The sequence below is a fragment of the Anneissia japonica genome, unplaced genomic scaffold (genome assembly GCF_011630105.1).
Source record: "Anneissia japonica isolate Jap-2015-1 unplaced genomic scaffold, ASM1163010v1 scaffold2756_len2360902_cov194, whole genome shotgun sequence".
Taxonomy (NCBI): Eukaryota; Metazoa; Echinodermata; class Crinoidea; order Comatulida; family Comatulidae; genus Anneissia; species Anneissia japonica.
The window spans coordinates 1,058,944-1,080,263 of NW_022719050.1; the positions used below are offsets into that span (position 1 = coordinate 1,058,944).

General features: G+C 30.9%; 1 protein-coding gene and 1 long non-coding RNA gene across 5 annotated transcripts in view; both read left to right on the plus strand.

The window, feature by feature from the left end:
- LOC117110779 (solute carrier family 49 member 4-like) overlaps nt 1–11,897 on the plus strand; it is a 24,469-nt gene extending 12,572 nt beyond the window's left edge. For all 4 annotated transcript variants that reach the window (XM_033253575.1, XM_033253576.1, XM_033253578.1 and 1 more), the window contains 7 exons: nt 994–1,065; nt 1,995–2,124; nt 2,254–2,365; nt 4,466–4,533; nt 5,434–5,552; nt 7,507–7,689; nt 11,501–11,897. In XM_033253575.1, the coding sequence (XP_033109466.1) occupies nt 994–1,065; nt 1,995–2,124; nt 2,254–2,365; nt 4,466–4,533; nt 5,434–5,552; nt 7,507–7,689; nt 11,501–11,607 (791 nt within the window). In that variant the 3' untranslated portion in view covers nt 11,608–11,897. The remainder of the gene's footprint in view (nt 1–993; nt 1,066–1,994; nt 2,125–2,253; nt 2,366–4,465; nt 4,534–5,433; nt 5,553–7,506; nt 7,690–11,500) is intronic.
- A 7,331-nt stretch (nt 11,898–19,228) lies between these two features.
- On the plus strand, nt 19,229–20,576 carry LOC117110804. Its single transcript, XR_004445770.1, has 3 exons — nt 19,229–19,383; nt 19,765–19,887; nt 20,191–20,576. It is a non-coding gene; the product is annotated as an uncharacterized LOC117110804 (long non-coding RNA).
- Nucleotides 20,577–21,320: the final 744 nt, after the last annotated feature.

Here is a 21,320-nt window from a genome sequence, read left to right on the forward strand (position 1 = left end):
ACTGTAACCATGTAGAGTGGAATTAAATTGTAATAGCTTGGTGGTTAAGATTGCTTGCTGTCCATTCCTAGGGTCCCATGTTTAGTTCCTGTCATGGCAACAGGATTTTTTCTCATGATCAAAACAACTCCACTCCCTAAGCCTCATATAAGACTTGGTCTACGTAAAGCATCATGTGTTTTTGTTTGTCTTGTGAAGAGAATTCTACCTATCTAATAGGATAGTGATTAAGAAAGTCGCTTTTCATAATCCTTGACCATGTGCCTAAAGGAAGAAAATAATTAATTTAAATAAATAAATTTTTTAATTGTGCTTGATGGGATGAGATTATGCTTCTTCTTTTTGTCTAAAAACGCCTTGCCTTTTTTACCCAGCTTACCCCAAACATGGCACAAAACCACTTCTAGGTAAGGGGTTACTTTGTTATTAGTTATAATTATATGCCATGAAATTCTTGCACCTTGGGCTAAAACATACCATGAACCACTTCACAGTCCTTCATTAAATTAACAATGTCTGCCTAAATATAAATGTACCTCTAATCATCATGATTTGGTAAATGTCATAATTTAGCCTCCTGGTTAAAATTTGACTTTTAAAATAAATTGAAATTTAAAATTGAGCATATCTAGTACAATTGAAAACAATACAGTTTTTATTACATATAACAAAATACAATATATGAATAAACTGTATTTTCTTTTATTATAAAATTAAAAAAAAAAAACATTAAAAAAGTGAAAGGTCAGAATTATCTAAGGTATAATGAAACCTTTAATCAGCATAGAAGACTTTGGTCTGCTATCTCAGCTGCTAAGTGTGCAATTAGTGAGATATTTTATAAGACATTGCAAGAAATGTTAATTATAACAGTATTTATTGTCTAGAAAGTTATATGATATTGTCAAAGAATTATGATAATACAGAAGTAATGACATTTATAACTTTGTTTTACTTTAAATAAATGACTTAAAACCCAAATGTTTCTTACAGATAATGGTTTTGATATATCAGAAGCAACAAGACATGAACACTTCCAAGAAATCATGAAGCTAATGTATATAGGTGAGTGATCATGGGAATAAACTAGTATGGTACATGCCATACATTTTATTAATTGTCTAACTTATCTTTAAAATGGACGAAACCTACCTGTTGGGTTAACGCTACCCATAGGTGTGTTTTGCAAATCATAAAACATAATCTAAACACTTCATTTCCAACTTTAAGTAACTAAGGAAACAACTAAACGAGAAAACATGCAACATGCAACCTCACTGCTTTTAGTGGTCATGAATAATTATTCACTTTTATTGGAACAAATAGCGACATTAACTTACTAGAGGATAGGTGAGTGTGTTATTAATTATAATTTACAATTAGTGGTATGTGCTATACAAGGACATTTAATAACTAGATTTGAACTCATCACTAGGATGAGTTAGGTGATTCACTTGTCTGGCAAACGAATTGTACCCCACCCAGTTTTGAAATGGTCACCACAGGCAAGCTAGCCTCAGGCAACAATGAAAATTATATGCATGCTTTTTTACACGTACATTTTGAAATTAAGATACATGACATTCAACCTTTACCTGAAGTTTATGCCCACTGAATATGATTTAGAAATGACAATTGCTTAGGATGATATGATCGATAATGTAACACATCATTAAAAATACAAAATTGCACGTAGATGATGTTACGCGTGACTGATCACATTGAAAAGCTTATTGAGACTGTTCCAGGCCAAGCCAAATGATCGTGGAAGGTTGCGTGTTAGTGTTTGGCAATTTTGAGATATCATGCTAGCAAAAATGGGGAGAAAGAAAGAAGAGTAAAAATAAAATTGTAAAAAAAAGATCTCTGACGAAGAAGTGTGATCCACTGAGATTAACTCAAGCAATTTAAATTATCCAACATTATTAATTATCAGGATCTTTTTATTTATTTATATATATAAACTTTCACCATTGTATTTTTCTTTTCTACAGAATGTGCATTTGGTGCAATCCTGTTCTTATGTGCTCTAATATATTTTCCAGCCAAACCACCGCTGCCACCGAGTGTCTCAGCATCAACAGTACGAGAGGATTTTGTCAAAGGGTTGAAAAGAGTCATAAAGTAGGATTTAAAAGTCCTTGTTGATTAATATTGTAAAGTATTATTATTCAGAAATTTGATATGTACTTTTTTGTGAGTATGAATTTTTGAATCCAATAGTAATAATGTTTTTTTTTTCATTAAAATAAGGAATCCACAAGTATGGATCCTTAGTCTTTCTTACAGTATAACAACTGGATTGTTTAACAGTTGGAACACTCAGTTTGATACAATTTTCAGTAACACTGTGAATGTTCAGCAGGTTAGTATATTCAAACTTATTGATATGGTGGCCCTATGTTCATGTCTGCCTACTTCATTTTATTTTTATAAAAAAAAAAAAAGCAACAAAGAAAGAGGTGGCCTGAGGAGTGACAAAAGCAGTACATAAACTACTATCACCGGATATGGTGTGCCCCTGCAACTCCAATATTCAATACATTAAAACACAAGTTAAATATAAATGGAATTTGCCAATATAACTATGAAAAGTCAAGATAAAATATTAATACAAAATTTAATTTATCAAATATTTGTTATTATTATTAGTAATTTATAAATAAAAATAAACTATAAAAGCTTAGATAAAAAAATGAATAACAATTTTATTATATCAACAATATTTAATATTCTTTAATTTGTTAACACCATAAATTTAATTATCACTATGTAAACAATTGAGGTAAAAATTAAACATAAAAAGACCATAACAAAAAGTATTCAATAAATTTATGAATACCATTAATTTTAATTATCATTATTACCTTAGTGACCGAGCCAGCATCCAATTACATTTTTTCAGTAATCTTCCCCATGGTAACAATCTCTATTTATATTAAAACGTTAAATAAGAATAGATCAGTTACTCTCTGTTATACAATTAATTGCTTACTAAATGCAGTTGAACACCTATTAAGGACACCTTTGGGAACAAAAAAAGTGTCCCCAGAATAGGGGTTGGCTATAGTGTTAAAAGGCATACTTTTAATCATTTTGTGGCCAAAAATGTGTCCCTTCATAGCGATGCCCCTTAATAGGGGTGTCCTCAAAGGAGGGGTTTACTGTATAATCCAATTATTTTTAAATAGTAAATTAATTATTTTTAATAATAATTAATTAATTTATAATATTATTATTAATTATTATTATTAATTTTATTTTTTTTATTATTATTGTTATTAATTAATTAATTAATAATAATAATACAGTAAATAATTATTATTATTATTAATTACTTTTAAATAGTAATAGTGTAGGGGTTTACTGTAGTTGATATATTTCTTCTGCATGTCTAGTTTTACATGGATTATTTATGTACAATTATTTTTATTTATTGCTAAGATACATTCAAGAAGTATTCATATACTAAAAAGTTATAGATGGATTGACAGTGTATAGGAAAAAATGTTATGAACTTTCAGCTCTCTCACTAAAATAGTGATCTTTTTTATTATTCATAATAACTAACGTGCATCCACATGCTTGGTCACTTGTAAAATTTTAGAAATTCTGGTATTCAAACTTATTGGTATAGTGGCCCTATGTTCCTCTTCCTACCTTGGCAACCTAGCCACCATCAACCTAACTTTCTTTGTTAATATTTATTGCTTGCTATCTGCCATTACAGTGTAATCATGACAGTGTAATCATAGAGAATATACAAGATAAACAAGTGGCAACTACAATGTCAAAAAATATGATTTATATGGTTCAAAACATTAGCAAAAGCAAATAGCACATCAATAACAAATATTAGTAACATGGAAAGCAGGCATAGCTCTATAAGTTAAGGACTTTCTTCCGTAGAGTGAAACCGAAAGACTACGTATCAAACAAGTTTCCTATTGAGAAAGTGTTCTGTTTCAATTAAAACATTAATTAAAAATAGATCATAAATTAGTAATATTGCTAAAACTAAAGCTGGTTGCTAGATGATGTTAGCAATGTGTTATTCAAACCTATGCTAGCTGTCTTGTCATGAATTTTACGCACATTGTCAGCATTGTGTTATCGCAAGATGAGCACCTCATTTTTATTTATTATATAAATATTTGGCAATCTTAGAGAATATCTAGGATTGCATAGAACATAGGTATATTTATTTGATGTATTTTACCCTAAATCAGAGGAGAAATTTTATACAGCAAATTAGTTTGCTTTTTGTTTATCCCGTCTCTGATGTTTGGTCTGTTGTAAATTTTATTGGTTGCATTGTTATTGTTTGATGAAATAATGGCAACCTACTGTTTAAATATCCTGGCCACCATATGAGCTACAGGCTAGGCCATTTGCTAAGTATTTCACAGACAGGTTAATGTTGTACAGTATACTCATATTTCAACACATTTCAACATTTCTCTAGGATGTTACTGGTTGGATTGGATTTTTCTCAAATATTGCAGGAACTGTAGGTGGCCTAGTGGTGGGAAGGTGAGTTTCCGGTTCTTGTGTCATATAGTGCAGATAGTTTTAATAAGTTAATCAAGAAAGTGCAATACAAGTGGTAACTAAACATTTATTTATAATTATAATATTGTGAAATATTATTAAGTCTAACATTTCAGCCATGTAGCCAATTACAGTATAATTCTTGTTCGGTTTACTGTATGTTCTGGGAGACTAATTTGGTGATTTTTTATAGTGTAATCTGTAGTCCCTTCTGACCATAATCACAACCAACTGGTGATCCATGTCTCACCCAAAGTCAGCCTGTTGTTTTTTTCAAAATCAATATTCAAACAATCTTTTGGCAAATTATTGGGGGCCTACAAGAGGGTCGGCACACACGCTTAAATTGTAGGGTTGGCCTAATTAAAGCCCACCCGGCCCACCCTGTGCCACTGCCAGTAACTGGATACACATTTGTCCTGATATAGACAAGCAGATGCTCAGAAATGGGTATCAAAGCATCGTGATAAACCATTGAGGGCAAAAAATGGTTAGCAAATTATTAAATAGGCTTTGATAGAGCATCTTTGAATTAGAGTGGGGCCCAGAGAAGATCATACACAGATGGAGGGTTTAGGGCACATTAGACCCATCATTGTTGGGGCTGAGGTGAGAAAATTTATGATTATGGCACCCTAGATGGCTGGCAATGGAATTTGAATATACTTTTCTTTTTTACCCCATTTTTTTTTGTCAATTTTGAAAAATTTAGTTGGAGCCAGTGCCAGCTGGCTGCCCCCACCCTCACCTACCTACCCACCCTTTTATATCCACCACAGATCGCTATGAAGCACCTTTGTTAAATTTTTGTATTATCTACAAATCTGTGGTGTCAATTATTTGTTTTACTTTATGAACTGATTGATTTTATTTGTTTTTCAGATGTGTGGATTTCATGGGTGGACGTATGAAAATAGTACTTTTAATTTTGACAACACTTTCAGCTGGTTTCTACATTTGGGTAGTTTGTATTTGTTCTAAATACATCATATTTGAACTCTGTGAGTAGAATTTGTTTCTATTAATTTATCCAAAATTATATATTAATGCAAAATGAATATAGTATGAGAAAAAAACAGAAAATCCAACTCAAAATGACATGCATAAAAACATATTGTTTCAAATATTTGAACATAGTGACTGGAGCGTATTTAAACATGGGCGTCGTTCGGTGGGGACAAGGGGACACGTTCCCCCCACTTTCTAAAGTGGGGGGGGGACCATCATATCAATTTCCCCCCCCACCCATTTTTCACTAATCGTCTATAGTTAAAACCCCACTTTTAAAAGCGATTTGAAAGAACAACAACAATTATGAATGACTGTCATAAATTGTCTGTTCACTTGTGCTCTGTTCCAAGTGTGGTTCAGAGTTTTTCAGACCAAAACCAAGTAAAAGCGCACTTGTTTGTACATTTCGTAACCATCTCAGTAACCATCCATCAATTTACAGTGGTGGACTTACACAATATTGGGGAAGAAAAGAAAATTCTACTCTAAGATTGAGAAGAGTTCCATTTCTCGCCATCTACTGTAGAGGTGCCATAATCATAAATTTTTTTGCCTCAGCCCCACCATGGTATAGACCTCCATTTGTCAGTGTCCCTCTTTGGGCCCCCTCTATTTCAAATTCCTGGATCGTCCACTGGGGTGCAACGGTTATCAGAGCCTAAATTCATTGGGAAAACAATGTACTGTACGTTGTTAAAATTGGAAGCTCAACTCAAAAGTGCACAATTTATACTATAAGCAATTTATTCATTTTGTATATTATTAAGACCTGTATATGCTAGTGTGTACAATATTATCTGCATACATAAATTCCTGTTTTTCCTAATTTCAAAAATTTGTACTTAGTCAATTATATTTTACATAGCCGTTATTAAGCAATAATTATACAGCCTTTGACACGGATAGGTCTATCTATTTGGACTTTATTTAAGTAGTGATACCGCACATTTACAAACTCTGATGTTACATTAACGCAATCTCGCGATAATGATAAATTAAGTAAATCACCTTTATGATTGTGAAATAATAATGCTAACTAATGTTTTGTGTGCTTAAATCCATCAAAACCAATAAGTAGATAATAAGTCATTATTTTTATGAAATCCTTTGCGAAAATTGCTATAGTATTTTGTAAGGAATTTTATACGTTTTTCTTTTATTTTAGTTGACTTACTCATTGCTTTTAATTGAAGCTATATTGTTTATTTATATCTTAATAATTGACAAGCTTTTTGGGGGTTTTGCGCCCATCCGCACACTGCCCCGCCACTGCACCATATACTGTACTCTATACATGCTGGCTGAGCATATAATGGCCTGCATATACACACAGCAACTGCACTTCAGCCTATTTTATTTTGTGATGTGAACTGCTTTCAATTTAAAAAGTCATTCTAGCTCCAAAAGGAATATCAATGAGGCAAAATTCGTAATTGGGTTCAGTTAGCTAAAAAAGGAACGTGAAGCTTCTCTGTTACTCTGTAATCCTCAGCAGCAGTGTTATACCTTCAGTGTGTGTTATTGATTATGTAATACAAACGTGTGATATAAATAATTGGTTGCTTGATAGGAATGATGTTTTTTCCTACCTGACTTGTTATTGTACTGAATGCTCAGTAAATTTCCAAATACCAGCTAAAAAAAATCTTGTAAGTGATTCGGTTGGAAATCGAACCCACGACCTTCTTGATGTTGTGCCAATATACTAAAGCAACCAAAGCTTGTATGTGTTTAAAATACATTTCAAAAAAGATTAAAAAATCATGAAAATATGAAAATGAGTATTCTTATTAAATGTTTATGTATAGTATGCATGAACAAAAGCTTGTAGTTTTATCAAAGTGTGTTAGTCTCTAAAATGTTGTCTACCTAGCTATGTTACACCATGTACACTACTAGCACAGCTACCAAAAATTGTTCATCTATCTTGTTTGTTTATTTTAGGGCAGTTGTATTTTGCGATTGTCGCCGGTGCCTTCCTTGTTAGTAGTTCCGTACCTGTGTACTTCGAACTGATGGTGGAGACGGCGTATCCTGTTGGTGAGGGCACCACCACCATGTTTCAAGCTATCCTCAACAACTTGGTGGCGCTTATCTTCCTTTTTATACCAATGATACCGAATCTTGGTAAGATACCGATATATTAATTTTTATTTTATTCATTTTGGCAATCAAAAAATACAAAAATACATTACAAAAGAAATAAATTCATTCATTCATTCTTTATTCAGCCAAAAATATACATTTACAAAAACAATGAAAATTGGACATGCAACAAATTTTACAATATTAGCTAAGTTGGCTAGGATTGATAATAGTGATGAACACTCCGGTTCAAAAGCCTACCAACCCAGTCTTAGGAAATAGAACAGAAAGTATAAACATAAAATTTATAAATTTATATAAATTGGCTAAAAAGGAAAATTAATTAAGAAATCAAATAAACTCCTTAAACTATCAATATAAAAGGCAAATCAGGAAAGAAAAATACAAAGGATTAGTAAGCAATAGGAAAATCATTAATTTGAGAAAATAAAAAGAAGAAAAGGAAATAAAAAAAGTCCTGTATATCTACAGTAATTAATCTACAATAAAAAAAAAACAAATGGTTTGTACAAAGAAGTCAAGGGTCGTCTCTGAACTGAATCCAAAACAAGTTCCAACAAAACACATTAAGTGAAAGTTGGAAGGAATTATATACTGAAAATTAAATTAAATAGACAAATAGAACTAGGTACTAAAATATATTTAGATTTATTTATTTAAGTTTTAAAAAGGCCTATATAGATATTCATTTTTGACTGCATAAAATAAATAAATCTTAGATATTATATTTACAAATTAAATTAATATATTTACATTAATAATCAGCATGTCAAATTTACAATAAACAAAATACAGAACAAATTGTGTCAGTATTTAATACTTTGAGTGCTTGGAGCACTGTTATAAGCATGCAAATAGAGACAAATAGATAATCCAGAAGATGATCATCAAAAGATTTGAAATATGATTGCTAACATTGTGATATTTTTGTCTATTTGAGTCTTTCATGCTATCTATTGTATCAGAAAATTAAAAATGCAAATTACTTAATAATATAATGAATATTCTGTCTGTGAGACAGAAAGACTATCTAGAAATATTTTTTTTTTACAAAACCTACTTTCCGCATTAGGATTCACACCCAAGATTTCTATTTGCTTGCTCTAGCAAGTGCTCTATGAGGCCTGGCAGACACCCCACTGAATTTTCTCATTATGATATTCCCCAAGGTATTTCAGTATAGGCAAGACTACTGTGGAAAGTTGTATGATGACACAGATACTGTACATGTACATCTAAACTAATGTAGCATTTAGTATTTAATATTATTATTATTATTTAATGTACAGTATACATTTCTGTATTAGTGCAATTAATTTTTTCATTATTAATCAGGGGAAAACATACTTAACACCTTTAATCTGCATGTTATTGTTTACTACATTACACTCTTTTATTACGCGGATATCCCAACGGACTGAAGGCAGCTTTACATGAATTCTGCATGATTACTGTGTATCAGACAAATCAATGTAAACGTGTTGTGACATTTATATAGAAAGTGCTAAAAACAATAGTGGAACATCTTCATTCTATATGAATATATTAAGAGTATAATATTATTTTTTTATCTCTTGTTCAATCTCGGTCATATTTAATATCAACTTAATCTTTAGGTATTCTTTAACAACTGCCTTTCAATTTATCCCAATTCCTTAGTTAGTAAAAAATGCGCTCAACTGGATTCATTGTCTCCACTGACAAACCATTGATCCCAATTTCTAACGTTATTATTATCATGTTGTATCTGTATCTGTGTAAATTTTAAGTGTTGGTTAAATATAAGTTCGATAACTAATATATGGTGAACTTTTGTGTTTTTAGTACATTTTGATGGTAAATTATTAGGAATTAAAAACAAGGACCTTGGAATAAGCTACTCCATGATATAAAAGATAATGCTAATAATTTTTTTATGAGAATAAGAAGGTGATCTGTAATAATAGTTTTATAATTATAGTAATTATTATGACCTATATACAGTAATATGTCTTATACTGTGTAATAAAGATCTTGTGCTTCTGTGGCCTTCAGACCATCAAATAATTCTGAAGAAACAACACACTATTTATCCCAACCATTTTTAACAATGGAAGTTGTTTTCTTCTGGCTGTTGGTAGATTTCATAAATTCTCTTATAATCCCTGCTAGGATTAATAAACCTTATCCTCTGTGATTTTAACTTGTGCCCTAATTTTTAGCTATTATTTTCCTGTTAGGTGTATGTGGAAGCAATTAGGTATATTTATTACCTTTTTTAGTAAGAGTAAAAGACATATCTTTTATGAAAAAAAAAATGTGGGAGTAAATTCAAAAACTTTTGCTGTCTAAAAAGACATAAAATTGGAAACATTAAAAATAAAGTAATAACAACAAGACAAGAGGCACTGTCCGTTGTATATTTATAAAACAAATTCTGTAGTTATGGCAATCACTTAGTTTTAGTCTGTTTGAATTGACAACAGTACTTTTCCATTAAAAATATATTTCTGTAGTGAAAAATAATTATAGTTAAGAAAACAATGTTTTATATGATCAACCAAAGTGTTTTGAAAAGCTGTGTTATTATTAACCTCACAATTAAGTGAATGGGCATACAATTTTTTGCAATTCAAAACCATGTTAACACTGACACTCATTATACCAATATAGGAACCATATAGCAGACACACAAATGTGAGCATTAACGACAGTTAAGGTACCATTTTTACACATTCCAATACCTTGAATAGAATAAAATGCCATATTGTGCTTTCTAACACTTTCTTAACAAATTTTAGGAGGACACCAAGATACTTAATTGATTCAGTGACAAGTTTACACTCACTGAGAAACCAAGAGGGATCAGAATAGAGTGTCATTTTTCCAAAAATGATACAAGTGGTTTTTTGCTGAGATTATGAGAAAATCTATGCTCATTAGCAAAGTTAATTAGCTTTTGAAAGCCAGTAGAAGTATTCAGTCTGATTTTTGCCATACACTGTACAGTACTAGCGAATCATCTATCACAGAAATATGAAAACCGATTTGATTTATACCCAGACGATGGCCTGCTGCATTTGAATTACACAGGCAGATCAATTCAATAGACATAAAAGAACTTAAAATTAACCACTGACTCTATTAAGAAATCAGTTGAATACTTCAACCAGACTTGAGGAAAATAATTTAACAAAGCCACCTATTAAACCAAATACTGTATACTCATCATACCATATGCACTGCCAGTACATAACCCACTAGATCATGGACTGTTCAATTGTGAAGTTTATGGTACAAAATGTCTTGATTTTCTGCTACAATAGGATTATGCTCCCTGAGAGTTTCTTGTATCAATTTGCTGACAACACATGTTTATTATTACTATTCAACATCAAATTATTTCCTGGAGAGTTTTCGCTTTCTTGTGAACGGAACATCCAAAAACTGAATATCTTATAATTTTCTATCTCAATAGTAAACATTATATTAATATGTCTACTTTTGATAACTTAAAAGAATTTTTCTGCATCGTCTTATTATTATAACACAAAATCTGTTCATATCAGCTACAGTTAAAAACTTAAGTATATTTAGGCTTATTATTTTTTAACTCCCATAAATAAATTCGCAAGAATAGTGGCTAGACGGAAACCCATACTATTGCCATCTATTTGTTCATGATATTTGTTTTTAAAGTGGAGTTGAATTGCTTGGTCATTTAAAAGATGCTTGCCTTCCAATGCCAGGGTCCTGGGTTCAATAACATCAAATCAAAACAAGGCACTACAGAAGGAAGGAACCAAAAAATACCAAATGAATAATTAACATAATTTTCTTTATTATCTTATAGGTGTGCTTTGGATGAACTGGGCAATGTTTGGGGCTTGTTTCATATGCATTCCTCTACTTATAGTGTTCAAGGAGAATTATCAGAGGCTTAAGATGGACTTAAAGTGACTCCATCATCTGAAATACCAGCATATAGTATACAGTCCTTACAGTGTAACACTTTGCCTGTATTGACAAATTTATAGACACATAGAATATTGCAATGACATATCAATTGAAAAAATGGTGGTGTTGAATCTTGTATTAGAAAGGGTGTACAATGGTTTACTTATTTGATGATGGTTTCCTTTGAATGTGTTATAAGAGGTCTACCATCCAAAACATAGGTGACATACTACTACAGTATTTTTCTAGAAAAATTAATTTTAATTGATTTTACCTGTTTTAATATTGTATAATAAAAAAAAGGCCAAAACAAAGGTTAGTGATTCCTTTGCTTGTCCACACTATATGAATCAAACAGTAAAGGTCTGGCCACACTATCAAATATTCTTTGGCAACAAAAAAAAACTGTTGTGTGTTGTATGTTGTTGTGCCCATATATGGTCATGATGTGCCTATAAGAGGCATGTCGTGGCGAAATGGTTAAGTTGTCGCACAGGCCTGTATTGAGTAAATGAGCTATAAAATATGGGAGCTCAAAAAATTGCCGAAAAATCCAAATTTGTTTTTCACTATAAATCAACAGATTAATGTATTAATTTATTAATCATGTACCAAAGTATTAGTTCTGGAAGTGGTCAAGAAATTGTTTATTTAATGTTATTTTGATAGTTCATTCTATTAAACTTTGAAAGGCAATTACTCAAAATCATGTTTATTTTGATTCTAAGAGTATGCTTTCATTTTCCAATAACTTAGGCTTGAAATGTCCAATTTCAATGAATGACCCCTCATTTTGAAGATCACATACTCAGGTATCTGAAAATACCAATAACTTGAATTTCAATTTTTGCTACAACTTAGCCATTTTGCCACAACATGCCTCATATATGGTCATGATGTGATGTCATCATGACCATATTTAGGCATGATAGGGTACATGTTTTGCCAACCATTACACACCACATGTATTTTGGTTGCAAAAATGGTAATCACAAAGCTAAAGCAGCTTAGGAATGAAATTTATTAATTAAAGTTTGAAAAGTAACCTTACCGTGATACATAAAATTGCTGCTTCTTTGTCAAAAAATATATATATATTTTTTCAAAAACATTTACTACATAATTCATTCTCTTGCCAGTCATGCCAACCACTTATACTGTGAATTATTTTCAGATAAAATAATTTGTGTTAATCAAATAATTTTAATAAATCAACTTATTAGTCTATTGGTTTTAATGACAGATATGTACTAAAGTTTTAATTGCTATTTATTTCTTATTTAAATTAAAGAGATTAACATGTATAGTACAATTATTAAGTGCCATTGAAGGATTTTAAAATAATTTTTTGTTCAGCGCAATTTAGAATCTTGGTGCAATTTAAATGTCAAATATTGATATGGTTAATATGTACACATGAATATGGTTTAAACTGTTTAATTATATTTTAAGGCTATTTTTTTACAATTTTATAAGTTGGTAAGGTTGATATGTAGAGGCCTACTTAAGCAGCATTATATTAAAAATACATTACAATTATTGAAAAAAACCTCATGTTTTTATGTTATGATTATGATGATAAAAAAGTGGAGATGGAGATGGTATGATGATGAAAAAATGATAATATGGATGAGGAGTATGATGGAGATGAGGACAGTAGTGATGATGATAAGGCCAAAAAAAAATTGTTTGTTTGCCCTCCTCCACCCACCCGTAACTCACTGAAAAAAAAATAGGGGCAGAAAACAAAAGAACTTAAAAAACTTAATTTTTTTTGCCAGATGCCCTACAAATTTGTCTAAAGTTGGTGTCTGATGTAAGAAATTGCCATTCTAGGCCTCTGTGGGTTATTTTTAATAAATATAAAAAATAAACTTTTTCCACCCGCCCCTATTTATCTTTTTTTTTAAAAGAAGGGCAAACAAACAATTACTTTTTTTTTGGCCTAATGATAAACGATTAGATGATGATAAGGAGATAAAATTCATTTCATTTACTCATCTTAAATTATTAAAATTGACAAAAAGAAACGGCAAAGAACAAGCACAAACGAATATGAGACAGGACACCCCAAAAGTGAACTTAATCACTGTCAAGTGGGGGCCCTTCACAAAAAAACAAATGCTTACACTATAAAAGTAGTAAAATAATAAAATGATGATGACGACAACCAGGTAGCCATTTATACTGGAAGAGAAGAAACGCAGGTGAAATGCCTTCCTCAAGTACCCAAGCGAATTGCACAGCGAGGGATTCAAACCCCATCCTCGAGGTTTGGAAACCAAACTGTTCCCGCTGTGCCAAACCACCATATAAATTTATTTGTTAGGTATAATTAGGTAGGCATCATTAGGTAAAAAATATATTTCTTGTAGCATATTTTTTAATAATAATAATATAATAAAAAAAGTTTAATATATTAATAATAAAGGTAATAGTAATAACATAACAACAGCAGCAACAATAATATATAATAGTGCTTTATGCCATTGATTCAAGGCCTGTAAATGCTTGACATTATTCTTTTAATGTTTTATTATGTAACAAAAGAAATTACAGTACATCAATTAAATGCTCAATGTAGATGGACATTGTATATATCAATATTTTCTTGATTTCAATATTTTAATATACTTTTCAATAATTTAAAGATTTATATATGCAAACAAAATGAATTAAATTTCCGATAATTTTAATAAATTTCGATATTTTAAGTTTTAAAAATATAATTTGATTTTTGTATATAATTGGATTGTATGAATTGTGATGGATCATTTGTAAATAGATTGTTTAAAGTTCATTATTATATTGATAGTACTCTATGACCATTTCACTATTTTAAGTTTAATTAGGATTTCTATTTTATTAGTAATGCAATTGTTTAGTAATAATGTTTAGCAAATTTAATATTATATATGGCAGTTTCATATATTTTAGTAAATTTGAAATTCCTGTTAGGCCTATTGTACCTGTATATAACATTTATTGTCATTATTATTGTTTTAATATGGATTTGATAAGAAAATAAAGGGATACATTTCACCCTCCAATGCAAGACCATATTTGGGACCTGAAAATTTGAAGTGGTGTCAGGGTTCGGTCTCCAACTAGAGGGTTAGTTTGATGTTAAATGATTGACAATTCTTACTTGGTTCTTAAAAAAGTGGTCTCGAATTAGAGGAGTCCTGGAATTTAAGGGGTCCTGAATTGGAGGGTGCACACGGTACCGTGAAAGTGCTATTCCTTTCCTGATCATGTGCCTGAACGAACTGAATGATGTTTAATGGCAATAATAATAACTATAATAATGACAATAACAATAATAACAATAATAAAAATAATAATAGTAATAATAATAATAATAATAATAATAATAATATAATAATAATAATAATAATAATAATAATAATAATAATAATATTGAAGTTGGGATATAATTACAATATTATCTTTATAAGTTATAATTTGATTTTAATAACAGCAAAAGTTCCCATGGTCTAATCTTAATGTGATTATAATGCTCTTTGTATTGTTCGTTTATTGTCTTTTACTAGTTTTATATTTTGTCTCAATATTTCTTAATAATAGTGGAATAAGTAGTGTTTTTATGTAAATTTTTTCTGTCTTTTTACTTGTAAAAATGTTTCTTTTTAAACTTCCTTTAATAAACAATTTAAAAAAAAATTAATTGTTATAAATAATGTTAATGTATATTGTAAATCACATGCAATTCAGTGTTAATTTTACTGCCATTTGAGATCTAAATAAAATGTCAATTTTACTGCCATTTGTGATTTAGATAAAATGAAATGAATCTTAAATATACATAGGCCTATATTATATCACGACGATCAATGATGGGAAATTGTGTACCATAGTCTTTCTTGAGTTTACCGCCGTTCAATACCGTTGATTACATTGTATGTTAAACGACTTGGATCTTTTGGATTTGGTGATTTTGTTTTATAATGGTTAATTTGACAATACTAGCGACCACTCTCAGATAGTAATTCAATCAGTAGTCGAGGTTATTCCCTTCTTGAAAACGGTCAGGTAAACTTTCTCATTTTTATTACAGTAAATATGTCTATTTATGTGTGTATACGTACATTTAAAAAAAAATGAGTTGCTTACGTATTCTTTTTTCCATAATGGATAACCCCAAAGAGGTAGTGGGGTCCGGGGTCCTCCCCCGGGAAAATTTTGATCACTAGATGGCAGGAAATGAGCTTTTCCGACTTTTGAGGTGTCTTTTAATGACTTTTAAGTTCTTCAAAATTCAAGGTTTTCCCCCGGGAAAATTTTGATCACTAGATGGCAGGAAATGAGCTTTTCCGACTTTTGAGGTGTCTTTTAATGACTTTTAAGTTCTTCAAAATTCAAGGTTTTCCCCTCTTAAAAACGGTCAGTAAACTTTCTCATTCTTATTACAGTAAATAGGCCTATTTATTTGTATATACGTACATTTAAACAAATTGAGTTGCTTACGTATTATTTTTTCCATGAATGGATAACCCCAAAGAAGAAAGGGGTCCAGGGGCCTCCCAGGGAAAAATCACTAGATGGCAGGAAATGAGCTTTCCCGACTTCTGAGGTGACTTTTAATAACTTCTAAGTTCTTTAAATTTTAAGGTTTTCCTCCGCTTGAAAACGGTCGGGTAAACTTCTCATTCTTATTACTGTAAATACTAGTAGCCCTACTATGTGTGTATGTAAAGTACATGTACAGTCGCTGCATGCATATTCTTTTTTCAATAAATCGATGAACCCCAAATAAGACGGTGGTCGGGGGTCCTCCCCAGGAAAATGTTGGTTCTTAGATGGCGAGAAATGAGTTTTTCGGACTTCACTTTCTCATTTTTATTACAGTAAATATATCTATTTATGTGTGTATACGTACATTTAAAAAAAATGAGTTGCTTACGTATTCTTTTTTCCATGAATGGATAACCCCAAAGAGGTAGTGGGGTCCGGGGTCCTCCCCCGGGAAAATTTTGATCACTAGATGGCAGGAAATGAGCTTTTCCGACTTTTGAGGTGTCTTTTAATGACTTTTAAGTTCTTCAAAATTCAAGGTTTTCCCCCTCTTAAAAACGGTCAGTAAACTTTCTCATTCTTATTACAGTAAATAGGCCTATTTATGTGTATATACGTACATTTAAACAAATTGAGTTGCTTACGTATTCTTTTTTCCATGAATGGATAACCCCAAAGAAGAAAGGGGTCCAGGGGCCTCCCCGGGAAAAATCACTAGATGGCAGGAAATGAGCTTTCCCGACTTCTGAGGTGACTTTTAATGACTTTCAAGTTCTTCAAAATTCAAGGTTTTCCCCCTCTTAAAAACGGTCAGTAAACTTTCTCATTCTTATTACTGTAAATACTAGTAGCCCTACTATGTGTGTATGTACAGTACATAACAAAAATTGAGTCGCTGCATACATATTCTTTTTTCAATAAATCGATGAACCCCCAATAAGACGGTGGTCGGGGTCCTCCCCAGGAAAATTTTGGTTCTTAGATGGCGAGAAATGAGTTTTCTGGACTTCTGAAGTTTCTTTTAATCAAAATTCAAGGTTTTCCCCTTTTGTAAACGGTCAGGTAATTTTTTCTCATTCTTATTACAGTGAATAGGCCTATGTGTGTACTGGTACACAGAGAATTTTTTTATTTTTTATTTATTTATTTTTTTTTTTTTCAAGGGGAGTCAATGGGTCCTGACCCCCGAGATCCGCCAATGCCTAGGTTTAGGTAGGCCTACTTTGTTTCATGTCAATAAGAGACAACAGGATTATACAATTTCATACAGTATATCTTGTAAATTACACAATGATTAAACCAGGTACTGTCTTGAAAACAATAAGGAAGTGTCAAATGTTGTCTACACAAAAACTGTATTTTATTAAAAGAGTAAGTCTACTGAAGGAGTGTCGTCAATGGAGATGTGCACACATGTCAGTGTACTGTGGTCACTGTGCATGGGAAAGAAGAGAATTAAAGAAAATTAATAAAAAAAATAATAAAAAGAATAGAGTAAAATAAAGAAAATTTAAGGTAAAAATAAGAAAAGAGAAATAACAGAATGGAAACGAAAAAGAAAAGAAAAGAAAAGAAAGAAACGAAAGAAAAGGGAAAGAAAGGAAAGAAATGAACAAAAAGGGAAAAAAGGAAAGTAAATGAACAAAAATTATTAGAAAATTAATATAGAGTGGAAAACGAAAAAAAAAAAAATAAATACCAAGATGATTTTAGAAAGATATAGAATGGAATTATACAAAATACAAAACTTATTGGAAGACAGTTGATAAGGAATTGAAAATTGGTAATCAATCGAAAGTAATGGAAATAAAAAATAATTATATAATTGCTTGGTACGGTATGAAAGTATGTGCAGAGGGAGAGTGATAGATGCCGACAGTAAACATCGCGGAAGATAGTTTTAACACAAATGAAATTATGTAAACATAAATTAAATAATATTACATTCAAGTTAATGGTATGAAGACACTAATATCGAATAGACCTCATGCATATGAGATGGCTAAATATAATTTTCAAATGATATATAAACATATATAAGATATGAAAATAAGGGAAAGGAAACAAAAGAAATGAAAGGAAACGAAATGAAAAGAGGGCAAGGGAAAAAACAAAAAGAATAGAAAATGAATATAAAAGGAAATGTAAAAGGAAACATCAAGAAAATTAGGAAAAGTATATAGATAGTTTTAGCATAAATGAAATTATGTGAACATAAATTAAATATCACATTTAAATTAATATGAAGACATAAACATGCAATAGTCTTTATGTTTATGAGATGAGATAGTTTTAGCATAAAGGAAATATGTAAACATATATTAAATATCATATTCAAATTAATGATATGAAGACACAAATATGCAATAGTCTTCATGTCTATGAGATGACCAAATATCATTTTCAAATATAGGCTATTATATATATATATATNNNNATTGTATTATTACTTGAATATACATATATAGGCCTATATATATGTATATATATGTTAATATATATATATATATATCTGTATATATATGTACATATATATGTATATATAAAATACAGTTTTATACACAGAATGTTTTATTCAGAAAACAAATATTTCGTTTTTTGCATCACATAAAAACATATTGAATAAATTATATTGTTCAAGTTATGTCTACAACTCAAAGCTGATTCTTATTGCTGTCTTTTTACATTTGATTCATTGATTTTATTTATTCATATATAAGAGAGGTAACCTCTAAAACCTCTTGCAGTAAATGCTATAATTATATATAAATATATACTATATTATACATAAATTATACATATTATATATAAATTATATTATATTTTATGTAAATTTATACTATATATATAAATTTATCGTATGCGAAGCAAACATCTGTGTAAATAATTGTTAAAATCAATGAGTAGTACAATATTGTAAAGGTTAATCTGGAGTTTGAGTTATATCGTTATTTTTTTAGAATATTAATCATTGTGTTTTGTGATACGATGACTAAGACCATGAATTATAATTAAAAATGAATACTCCAAATGCACATATTGTAATGCCAATTGCTTTGTTAAGCAAAATATGTGTTTTGTTCTATACTCCTTGATACAATAAATAGCCCTACTCTAGAATTGAACGCATTCTGATATTCCTACTTCTGGTCCTGATATAGTGAGAAATGACCATGATGTTTTGTTGCCTTAATTTCAGCAATCTGATTATCGTGTTGATCCTATCTATGGTGGTTACTTCGAGTAAGTTTTTTTTTTGTTGATTTCCAATATAAGATTTAATATAATTCTTTGTTTTTCCATTTTCTTTAATTTTTAACAAGTTAGGAAGACGATGACTGGATCAACTTGGATCCACCATGTTGTAAATAATGAAAGGATTTGGTATGGTAGGAGATAATGGAACATTGTAATAAGGATGTTAAAAGAATAAAGTAGGCGAACGTAGATGATGAAAAAATGAAGTAAAGTATAGAAATGGTAGATGATGGAAGTGGAAGAAGAACCAATGGAAATGACGAAGTAAAGAAGATAACACTGAGAGGTGAATTTTCTTTGTTGAATTAACATTTTAATGCTAATTACTTTAATATTTAGTTTTGATTGTTACTGTTAATATTATAGCGAAATGCGACTGTCAATCTTCAGAATCTACTTGCCAAAATAGAGGAACTTGCACCTACGATTCCCGTATTGGTTATTACTGTGTATGTACACCAGGACGGGTGGGACCTACATGTGAACAGAGTAAGACACTATTACATATTAATCACATAGAGATTAGTTTTAACTGCAATATAACATTAGCCACAAGATATTTTTATTCTTTTCTATTTCTTAAAGAGGATTAATTGAAACCATTAGGCCTACATAATATACAATATTTTACATTTTCAATTTAATTTTTTTTTTCACAGTAATAAATGATAAGTAATGGTAATGTAAATTTATATGTTAAAAAGAAATCTACTAAGAAAGTAAACGTAAGGAGATAAAAACATTTGGTATTAGTACAAGATATCTATTAATCATGCACTATTTTATTTGCAGTAGACTGGTCGACCTTTTATTCTGGAATAGCTAGGTAGATGTTTATACCGATACGAATATCAAGACGGCCTATCCGAGAACGAGAAGGGAATATTTTATCATTTAATAATTATCGAAGCAGTTTTACTTCGATTTGTGAAATTTTAAAAATACTGTTTTTGGCTTGACTTTTGTTACATGATTAACTGTTTAGGTTCAATTTTCTTCAACAACATATATCCTTGAACTTTCTTTGCTAATGAGTCCACATTAGAGCTATATAAACATATAAACATAAAGTAGAGGATAGAAATTTAACTGAATGAGAATTTGTGTTGAAATTTATATTACTGCTGTATCAGTATTTCAATTATGTAACTCAAAATAATCAATGGAAACATAACCAATTTATCTTTTCTGGGCATTTTCTTTCCGAATTGTGTCGTTCCAGCTAACCGACCAGGAAGAAGCTCAGCGTTCCGCATTTTAAAATTGGGAGCTTTCGATTGCACGACGACGGTAGGACGTAGAACGAAATGACGTCACTAAAAGTCATCTGCGCATGCGAGAACGTTAAGGTCACCTCGTCGAGTAGATTCTGGATTCTGGAACCAAATCTACGTTTGCAGACAGAGCCGTAGATAGAGAGAGTTTGGCCAACTTGGCGCATGGACGCCATGTCCAAAACAGCCCAGGCGAATGCGCGCGTATACCTTTAATGTTTTGTTTTGGTGACAACATGGCCGGTGTAAGTCATGAGATTGCGATCCACCCAATCACACGCGCGTATATCGAATCCCGTGAAACAGAGTAGGCCAAACTCTCTCTATCTACGGCTCTGTTTGCAGAGAACGTAGGACGCCAGGTAGGACGGTCACGCATGAGTGATTCCGTTCTAGCGTCGTGTCGTCGCACAAATCGAAAGCTCCTTAAATATGAGGCGCCAAGTGTAAATTTATTATTTAACACAATTATTTATATATAATTCATTATTTAACATATAATTGAATAGATCACCCATTATTTATATAATTTACGTCTAAAGGCCAACTCAGACAGCGTCGGCCGACGCAGCCCAACCCGATTTATCGTCGGGGACAGTCTTAAGCCGTCGTGAGAAATATTAAACACGTTTAATATTCTACTACGCG